Here is a 10,603-nt window from a genome sequence, read left to right as displayed (position 1 = left end):
CCGGCCGGGGGCCGCCCGCCAGCATGTCGGCCCGCGACGTGTGGCCCTTCCTCACGAAGACCCTGTGCGCCCACGGGGGCAGCCTGGACCTGCGGGAGCTGCCCCAGCACGTGGAGCTGCCCGAGTCGCAGCTGGGCCGGATCGTGGGGGACGCGGGGCCGGGCCGGTTCCTACTGCAGCAGGCCGGTGGGACCTGCCAGGTGCTGGCCGTGACCCCGCTGCGCCTCTGCGTGCGCAAGGAGTGCAAGGGCTGCGAGCGCCTGCACCTCTGCAAGCTGCACCTCATGGGCAGGTGCCGCGTGCGGTGAGTGCGGGCGGGCGGGCGGGCAGGCAGGGGGCCTCTGACTTCGCCCCCGCTCGGGGGGTGGCCCCGGGCAGGGATGCTGGGGCAGCTGAGCTCTGCAGGGCCCTTCAGCTCCGCCTCGCCGGGCTCCTGTGCTGCCCATGCAGCGGGGCCTGACGCGACCTAGGGGCTCTGCTGGAAGCAGCCTGTGTTTGCTGATGTCTTCTAGGAGACCGAGCCCAGGGGTGATGTCTTCTAGGGGATCGAGCCCAGGGATGACAAATTCTAGGAGACCAAACCCAACGGGTGACATCCTCTGGGGGACTGAACCCAGGAGTGACGTCTTCATGGGGACTGAGTCCAAGGGTGATGTCTTCATGGGGATTGAGCCCAATTGGTGACGTCTTCTAGGAGACCGAATTCATGGGGTGATGTCTTCTAGGGAATTGAGCACAAGAGATAACGTCGTCTAGAGAATCGAACCCAAGAGTAACATCTTCATGGGGACTGAGCCCAAGCACTGACATCTAGGGCAGTGTTTTTCAACCTGTGGGTTGCGATCCAAAAGCGGATGGCAAGAATATATGAAAGCGTCACAAACAAACAAAAAATGGATCAACGAACTTGAAAACTGAATTCTCCTTTAAAGGAGAGAAACGTGGGTTTTCTCTTGTAGGCTAGCAGAGTCCCAGCCTGTGAGAGGCTGCTTGGGACCCCCCCATCCCACCCCCAGCCCTACGCACTGGGGGCGGGGCAGCGGGTCGGGAGTGAGGGGCACTGGGTCAGAACTGGCCATCGATGTTTACAAATGGGTCCTGGTACAAAAAAGGTTGACAACCACTGTTCTAGGGGATTGAGTCCAAAGGGTCACAACTTCTAGAGGATCGAGCCCAAGGGTTTACACTTTCTAGGGGACCAAGCTGGCAAAAGTGCTAGATGGGCTTTCCAGTGCTGGATGCCCTTCCTTTGTCCAGCCTTGAATGTTCCTGCACGGGCACTTGAAGTGGTATCACATCCCAGAACCTTGTGCTCACTGACACAAATGTTCTGGGGCCAAACATCTGACTACCCCATCCATGGTGTGAAAACCCCTGGGCTGTTCTGCTGGAGGCCAGCTGGTGCCCCAGGCACAGAGGGTCTTAGGGGTGCCTGTGAGTAAAAAGGTAGAAAGCGGTCTACTAGATCAGACTCTAGGCCAGCATTTCTCAACCTGTGGGTCGCGACCCAAAAGTAGGATGCAAGAATATATGAAAGGGTCATGAACAAACTTTAAAAATGGGTTCTCCTTTAAAGGAGAAAAATGTGGGAAACTGTGCGCTTTTGCCTTGCAGGCCAGCAGAGCTCTGGTCTGCTTGTGACCACTCCTACCCCACACACTGCAGGGGCTGGGCCTGGGGGCAGCCAGTTGGGAGTGAGGGGCACTAGGTTGGGACTGGCCATCGATGTTTACAGATGGATCCTGGTACAAAAAAGGTTGAGAACCACTGGCCTACGCCATCTAGGCCAAGAGCTTGTCTCTCAGCTGTACCCGGAAGTGGAAGCTGAGAGGAAGCACAGGAAGCTGGCAGGAGGCCAATGCCACATAGTCTACCCCCACCCTATGGCTCATTCCAAACTCTAGTGGCTAAATCAGTTTTATAGTTGCATGATGAGACTCTTTTATTTCCAATTTTTGTATCATTAAAATAGCAACATCAACTGAATAACTGATTTCTGGGTATTTCTCTCCAAAACAAAGTCCAGTCCTCTGGCTCCTGCTAAGTTTTTGGCTTCATCTACATCCTGTAGCAGAGTTCTACAGTGTAATTATAAATTATGTGGAAAGAAGCAACTTCTTTTGATCAGGTTTTGACTTTGCCATTTTTCGGCTTGATTGAGTGTTCAGTTCTGCTGTGAGACAGAGAGTAGAGTGTTCTATACCTAATTTCATTATTTTATATATTCCTGTTCCTCTGATTTCTAATATAAGTAATCCCATTCCTTTTACCTTATGAGGGATTTCTTTATGCAGACTGTAAGGGAAATTACCCTATGGGGATTTCTGTATGCAGGACTCTTTTAAACCCCTCTAATACTACAGTATCATAGCTAAGAAGCAGGGACCAGTACAGAACCTGCTATTCTATAGGAGGGAGTGCCTTATTGCTTTGAACTTTTTAAAACCTTATTAACATACATAAGTTTTCTGTAAATCATATTTGTTGATAGCATTTTCTCCCTTTAAAAGACACATTTGTATTTGGTCAATCTCTTGCCTTTATCTGTATGCATATTTGGTTCAGAATCCAGACAGAGAACCCTATGTTTTTTTTCTTATCTTGAAAAAGCTTAATTTCTTTCTTTAATTCTTTACTTAAATATTTTATTGAAAACTACCTGTTTCCTACACCCCTTCCCAGGCACATTAGAATTGGGCTGCAATCTTTTTATCTAGGTTTTCTTTATGAAGGAAAACAATGCTCAAAACTTTCCAAATTAAAAATAAAAAGCACTTAAAGATTTTTAATGTGGATCATTCTGGGGACTGGTGGTGGTAGGAATCAGTCCCTTCCATCTTCTACTAATACAAATAAATGAGAGAATTACCCAGATTAATTCAGAGTTGAGGATGAAGGTGCTTTAGTGAAATCCTGGTACAAAACCAAAGCAACATTGCATAGTTTACAAATAAAGAACAGGGCCAACATGCACATTGCATACGACAGCATAAACATCCCTCCCTCACTACAAGCCAACCTGACCTTTATCACTCGCCCTAGTTTAATTTTGCTCCTTAACATTAGAAATAATAAAACATTCAAGGGTACAAATAAATCATTAGAACGTGATAGAGCCCCCAAGTGGTCTGTTTCCAGGTTGAAACTGTGTTGAAAAACAAGTTTCCAAGTTGATCTTGGCTTTTTTCATTTATGCTGAGAGTTTGACTTATGTTTATGTTGAGTAATTGCCTTCTTTTTCAGTCTGGATTACTCTCTTTCAGCCTGGATCACAGAAAGCAGTGGAGGAGGTTGAAAGAGATTTGCAAATTTTTAACAGGGCTGGGATTAACAGCCCTTTTGAGTTGAAGTTTTTAAACATATTCTGTTTCTTGAGTCCCCAAAACTTTAACCTGATGTTTCTGCCCCAGTGAAGCATTGTAAGATTTTCTTGTGAATCCTAAAATTAGTTGAGGACTTGGAAGGGTTAACTTGAATTTGGTGACAATAGAATGTGATCTGATACTTAGCCCTAGGGATGGGAACTGATGACATCCATTCCTGTCCCCCAGGAGGAGGATAAATGCAATTGGATAAATGTTAAATGGCATGTGCCACTTTTTCACTCTTCAGTGAAGATTGGCGGGCCTATAGGAAGCCTGCTCAGCTGAACAAAGAGCCTAGAAAGAACTCTGCTTGTAAATCTGAATACTATGTCAGACTATTTGAATGGGTCTAATAAAAGATACTAGATTTACCCAAAGACCCTTGTCTGCCTATGTTCTTAGACCAACACGGCTACAACCTACACTCTTGAATTCTAAGTTCTCATGATGATTATTGATGGTGATATTATTTTTCCTGCCCTGTCCTCACTTCACTTCATCCCTTCAACCATATTTCATGTATAGGATAACTCAGCCAGGCTTGCACATCTACCCCGTCAGAAAGAAAAACCACTATGATACCCTGGCAGGGAAATTTTCTATATGAGAAGAATTGGCAAACCTATTTTTTCTGATGATTCCTTTTAAAGAAAATATACTGGATGTGTCTACACACCATGTGCAAAACTATGCTGTGGAGTTTTTTAAACACTTTTTGTTTATTAGGTTCACAGCCTGTATTTTGTAACCTTTTATTGATTTATTTCTATACATAGATATTCACATGTTTTTGCATTTTAATGCAGACCTACATAATATATTGGTGAAGGTATGAAAAATAGCAGTTCCTGAATATAGTTGCTTTTTTAGGCACTACATCATTTTTCTTATGATGGCAAATTTAACAGTGGCCTATTCTACAACAAATATTCAAATTCTTTTGGGTAAATTTCATTATTTGCTATTTTAGATCTAGAATGGAATGTGACTCCATGAGCAAAACCTGTATAAATGTCACCACAGTATGAAGCTCATTCTGTTCTTAATTATACTGGAAAGTCCTAATACAGGACCAGGGGCCTTCCTAAATTCTGTAGGGCAGAGGTCTTGCCTTATTTGCTCATAAAGCTGTGTACAAAACCAGAGTGCTGTGTTAATTTGGGATTAGGAGAAAAAATGCCAAAGCATGGTCTTGTACAGAAGAGAGCTTAGAATGATTAATCACAGCATGAAGGAAAATGTAATCAGAAGGTTCAACAGTCAGCCACAGCCTATAAAGGTAATCTCTGTCACAACCCAAAGGGTGTGATTTTTGTTTGTGTGGGCTTCGGCACTGCTAAATTGTTCCCGCTAAATTATTGCTTCCTTGCACGGTGGAGTTTTCTGCTGCAAAAGAGAACCCCGGTGCAAGGAAATTCCCACCAATTTGAAGCTTTCTTTGCAGGGTGCATTTCTTTGTTGCAGCACAGAAATGCTCGTTGCAGAGTTCCCGCCATTTGTATGCTAATTCGAGTCCCATTATTGGCCAGTTCTAAATTATTCACACGTGGTGGCTAGTGATTGGCTTGCTAGCCGTATAAAAGGCTTGAGTGGTTTCCGCCCAAGTTGGAGGACTCCACGAACAAGGGAGGAGAAGACTTCACACTGTGTGAAGATCTCTAAGCGCTGCAGATCCTTACGGACCCAGTGCATTTAAAGCAGGCAACGGAGGTCTGATCAACCTCTAGCCTCTCCCCGTCACCGAGTGTGAGTTTATTCAGAGCTCTTCCGGACAAGTGTTTTCTTCGGTTGAGACGACAGGCTCGCGTGTTCAGAGCCTTCAGCCGGATTGGGCTAGAGTTCACGAGTCTAGAACTCTTGTCCGCCTCTCTTCTTTCCTGTCTGTAACCGCAACTTAAGCAAGTTTTCAGCCTACACCACTGCCATCTCGGTGTAAGTAAACAATCTTTAAAACTACTGATACGCGTCTGTGCCTAATTCCAGCTCGACGGCCTTCCCTCTCCAACCCGGCGTGCCCGGGCTGCTGGCCACAGCCCGCGTGCAGCGCGGAAAAGGGCTCGGGTCGCTTCCGGCCCGCACAATCTCCAAAGCAGTGATTCATAACCAGAGTGCTGCCAGGTGCCACTCAATATTAGCACTGTTTTGCATGCAAATACCTGCATGTGATTCAGAAGAAATTTCAAATAGAAACCCGGAGCGTCAAAACCATTGTGATCTCTTGTTGTATGAATTCTTTGCAACAGAAAAATTTGCTCTTTTATTTTTTGAAGTGAAAGCTAAGTGCTGGCATTTTCCAGGGGGTACTATGAATCTAACAATGTGTATTCTTGAATCTGAAAAGGTTGAGAACCACTGCTCTAAAGACTAGCTAATTTGAGCAGTAACAGGAGAAGGTTTTTTCAGGGGTCAGCAACCTACGTTCTGCAGAGCTTTTGGACTCTGCCTGTGAAGCCATGGCTTTGGTTGGATTTGGCAGTAGGGCTTTGTCCAAGCTGTGCCATAGTGGGTGGGGGGGCTTTGGTAGAGGGGGAGCTTTCCCTTTGCTGCACCAGTCAGGTAGCTGGGAGAAGCAGCACAGGTGGCTGGCTTCTAAGGCCTGCCCACTCTGGGGAGCTGGGTCTTTCTAGCCTCCAACCAGAAAATGTTCCCAACCCCAGTTTTTTTTCCCCTTGTTGTTTTAACATGCCTCACTTTTGGGCTACAATTCATCACTTTTCAGAAGAGTGGGACCATTTAATGATTAGCATTGGTCTTGTGTTTTCATTTTTGTTTAGATCTGGCTTGGTTCTTCTAGCCTTCCCAGTTGTTTTGGTTTTTGTCAGTGCAAAGGCCTATTGTTACTCTGAGATAAAGAATGAAAAGAGGGATGTGTTATCCCAGTATTGTCCATCATTTCTCCGTCTCAGCTTTATGCAGGACTCTGCTGGGGATGTTCCATGTTAACTCAGACACTTTCTCTAAATCTCTTCTCTGTCTTCCAAGGTCACCAAGAATCACAAGCTGTGTGTCATATTCTGCTCCTTTTTCTATCTTTGTGTATGTTTTTTGGCTCTTGACAAATTGTTGTGTCTGATAATCCACCACTGCTAGCCCAGGGTGCTCAGACACTTCGGTAGAAGACCTTTAGCAAATACCTAAGATAGATTTCTTCTTTTCTGCCTTCATCTACCTTCATGTGGTTGCTTTTGTAATCCCTGGCACACATTGAAAATCCAAGTATTTGATTTTCTGCTTGTTCTCTCCCAGGTCATGTAAGTACAGCCATGACATCGCCACAGAAGAGAACCGAAAGGTTCTAAGGACCAATGATCTCTCCGGCCTCAATGAGAATGAGCTGCGGGTCTTGCTCCTTCAAAATGATCCTTTTCTCCTCCCTGATGTAAGTCTTGTTGATTTCTTAAGTACAGCGAGGAGGCTAATTAGTTAAGGTGTGGTGGAGGGGCAGGGAGATAAGGGGTTTAGATGTTAATAGCTCAGTAGGTCTTAAGTTGCTTAATGGTGGTATGGTATAGCATTTGTTTGCATTTACCTGACCAAAGTTTGGGTAAGAGAAGAAGAAAATGAAATGATCAGGCCAGAGAATGTGACCAAGCATGCGCCATTTTAGAAAACTGAAAAAAGATGGAATGGAAAAAAACTAGGTTAAAAGTCTTGTGAAAGTTGCTTAAAGTGCATTTAATGGTTACACAAGTCTAATTTTAGACAAGGTATAGCTTAGAGATAGAATAAGAACAATCATATGATTGTTAATTAGAGCAGGGGTATCAAGTTCATCTGGCCACTGGGGCCAGATGAGTGAGTGGCAAGGAGTCAGCTTGTGGGCTGGATTGGGCCACGTAACCTGTCCTCCCTACAGTTTCCTGCATGGTGGACCCATTGCACACAGCACTTTGTTCTGGCCGCTTCAGGATCCGCAATGCATGTGGTGTCCCTCTGGCTGGCCCTGAACTGTGCTGCATGGGTGGGGAGGGAGGGGGGTGCCTGCTCCAGGTGCCATGTATGATGTGCATCCTGGAATGACACGGTGTGTGGGTGTGACACAGGTCCCAGAGCAGCTGGAACAGACATTAGGTTGAACCTCCTGTGGGCAAACTTAGACGCAGGGCCAGTGTCAGGGGCTGGACAGCAGGGCTTTGTGAGCCAGATCTGGGTTATAGGCCATATCTTTTATGTCCCTGAATTAGAGAAACACTTAGTAGGAATGCTTTTGTATCTTTTTTACCTTATTTATTAAGCTTTTTGAAATTTTAACTAAGTGACAGAATAAAAAAAATCTGGGTTCATCTAGGAATCTTTGCTCTTTAGCTGTGAACTCTGGTTCATGAGGAATAGCCCATTTACAGATGAACTAAGATAAGAGCGCTAACATGAAACTTAGGTGAAAAGTCCTCTTCCTAATTTTATTTAAATATCAATAAAATTGTTATGCTTTTAGATAAACGTGCATTTTAGAAATGTTTAATCACTTGTGTGATATGTCTTATCTATACTGTTTAGTCATTTATCTCTTTCCTGTATTTCATTTGTTTACATTTGTATTTGTGAGTATTTAATTTTGGTGGGAGTGGCTCTTTGAAACTTTCTTGGTTCTTACCCAGAATATATTTGAGGGTCAGCAGGGGATGATGTTGAAGTGACAGCACTGAATTGAAGGTGGAACAACCTGTATTCTCTTCCCCTTTAAGTGGCTTGTTGAACATTTGGCTAAATCAGACTGTCCTTGAGGTTCCACCTCTATTTATAAAGTGAATTACTATGTAATGCCTACCTACCAGGCAGGGGTGCTGGGAGGATACATTGGTGGTGTTTTTCAGAAAGACCTGTGACTTTGGAGGATGTTGGTAGCTACCACCAGGAGTAGCTTTGATATGTGGGATACACAGAAAAGTGAATGAGCATGTTAATCACTTTTCATTCAGGATTAGAAGTCATTAGGGTAGTAAGCTTCTTTATGAAGTAAGATGACTGAAACAGTAGAATACATTGCTTGAAAATGGAAACAAAAGCTGTACCCAGCCTGATTTATGCTCTTCAAAGTGTTTGGAGCTTCATTCTATAATCTATGTGGTTATTACAAAAAACATTTTTGCCTTTCTGGTCTGGTAGACACTGTGCATAAAATGTTTGGGATGTGCATAAAATGTTTGGGCCCTCTGCAGCCATTGCCTGCTCCTCAATGTCGAATGTCAGACTGAAGCTGTTGTTTTCAGTATGCATCCTCCCAAGCTGGAGGATGCCAGGGAATGAACACAGAATGCCCTTGTGCCCAGTGCTTTTTTTCATTAACTCTTAACTGGATTTGGGTTTCTTCCAACACTGTTCTGTTTGTGTTGTGTAAGAGCACAGGGGTGCCCATCATTCTGCTCTCACATGGCTGCCAGCTTTTCTGGAAGGAGGGATGGCAGAGGCTGACATGGCAGAGATAAGGCAAAGAGAAAGATTAGCAGACAGATGCCAGTGGGGGAGGGTGAGCAAGACCAACTAAGGAAGGGTTGGGGGAAATTGCACTCAAGGGTGTGGCAGAAACATCAGGACAAATCACACTTCTACTGTTAGCCAAGGCACTTTTGAAGAAGCTAATATTCCAGCATTTGGTCGTCTGAGCTTGCCATTCTAGATTGGCTGTTGGCGGTGTATCCCCTGTGGATTTAATACCGTGTGCGCTTTTGGCTCTGACCTTAATTTGCCCCCAAAATACGTGTGTTTGTATGTGTAATTTGTGCCCAAAATACATGTGTGTATATGTAATTTGCCCCCCCAAATACGTACCTGATGCATGCATGTGTATTTGTGTAATTTGCCCCAAATATCTATTTGTGTGTATGCGTGCACGAGAGAGGAACAATCTACATGTATCATATAACATTGCATTTCCTGGTTCCTTTATCTCTTTCCTCAAGGCCTTGTTTACAGACTGGGTCAGATTTGTCCATGAGCTTCCTTCTGCCTTATGACTGGTAGCACATATTTATTTCCTTTTATTATTGTAAAAGAGTGATAGCACAGATCCAGCATTTATCTTTTTGTGCAGCCCTGACTTCTCCATTATATAATAAACACTTCTAGTCCTAGGTCTTAAAACAGATCTGTTTGACTTGAACGCTCTTAATCATTCTAGTTAACCTCTGTCCTGGGCTGCAGAGCCTCATAATATTTTTGTCACCAACTTCTGTCCCCTCAAGAATCTACGCTGATTATATATGAAAGATCTTCCTAGTTCAAATTCATTGGAGTCGTCGTACTGATCTCTAGATACTTCTACCGGAGACCTAAGGAACTGATAGACCTTTTTCTGTATTCCAGTATCTAGTCAGCTGAAACTACATTTTTTTTTAAACTGAAAGATCTACCAGGTTTACTTTTGAAATGAGAAGCTTCAATGTCTGATGAGACATGGATGTAGAGGTGCTTGGACCTGGGTTAGTTATGAAAGGGTTGTTGATATTTACAGATTCACAGAAGTTTAGGGCTGGAAGGGACCTTGTGAGATAATAGGGTCCAGCTGCCTGCTCTGGGCAGGAAAGACTGGGGTGAAGTAACCCCAGCAAGGTGTGTGTCCAGTCTCCTTTGAGACAGGCAAGTTTGTAAACAACTTAGGTGAGAGCACAAAGTGCTGAAACTGCTAGAGAGAAAATAAAATGATTTGGCAGAAGTGATAAAAGCAAAAGGACTGACTTAACTAAAGGAATAAAGATCTTCCAAAGAGCAGAAACGCAGCAATGGGTCATCTTCATATAATGTATCAAGGGTCTTTTATATCTATACCCTATGTCAAAGCTGTCGTGACTTCTGGGACAGAAGCCCGCAAGATGTGGGCTGGTGAGGCCCACATCTTGCGTATCTCTAGCGTATCTTCTCCCAATTCCGATCCCATCCTCGTCGCCATGTGCGGGCCGACTTCCGATCTCGCCTGGGTCGCCATGTGCGAGCTCTCTTCCGTCGCCACGTGCGAGCCGGGGGCGAGCCGGGCCTGTCTCGTGTGTGCACACAGGCTGTGGCCGGTAGCCCGGGTACACGGGGTTGGAGAAAACCGCAGTGCGGTATGGCACGCCATAGCTAGAATCAGTCACGGAGGCGTAATGGTTGATTGAAAAGATTATTTACTTACACCCAAGGTGGTCGCGGTGTAGGCTGGTCAGCTTTCCAGGCTCAGCTCCGCTTGAGTTCTCGGTGGAGGACTCTAAGAAACTCGGTTCCTTGACCCCGGAGTGATTCAGGCTCCGCGGGGTTCAAGAATT

At 44.8% G+C, this 10,603-nt stretch overlaps 1 protein-coding gene across 2 annotated transcripts in view; it reads left to right on the top strand.

The window, feature by feature from the left end:
- The first annotated feature begins 6 nt into the window (after positions 1–6).
- Positions 7–10,603, top strand: part of LOC102387206 (poly [ADP-ribose] polymerase 12) — a 42,854-nt gene continuing 32,257 nt past the window's right edge. For both annotated transcript variants that reach the window (XM_025213447.1, XM_006031785.3), the window contains exons 1-2: positions 7–304; positions 6,612–6,744. In XM_025213447.1, coding sequence (XP_025069232.1) covers positions 24–304; positions 6,612–6,744 — 414 coding nt within the window. In that variant the 5' untranslated portion in view covers positions 7–23. The remainder of the gene's footprint in view (positions 305–6,611; positions 6,745–10,603) is intronic.

This window comes from Alligator sinensis, unplaced genomic scaffold, assembly GCF_000455745.1.
Source record: "Alligator sinensis unplaced genomic scaffold, ASM45574v1 scaffold91_2, whole genome shotgun sequence".
Lineage (NCBI taxonomy): Eukaryota > Metazoa > Chordata > Crocodylia > Alligatoridae > Alligator > Alligator sinensis.
This window is presented reverse-complemented; position numbering and strand designations above follow the sequence as displayed.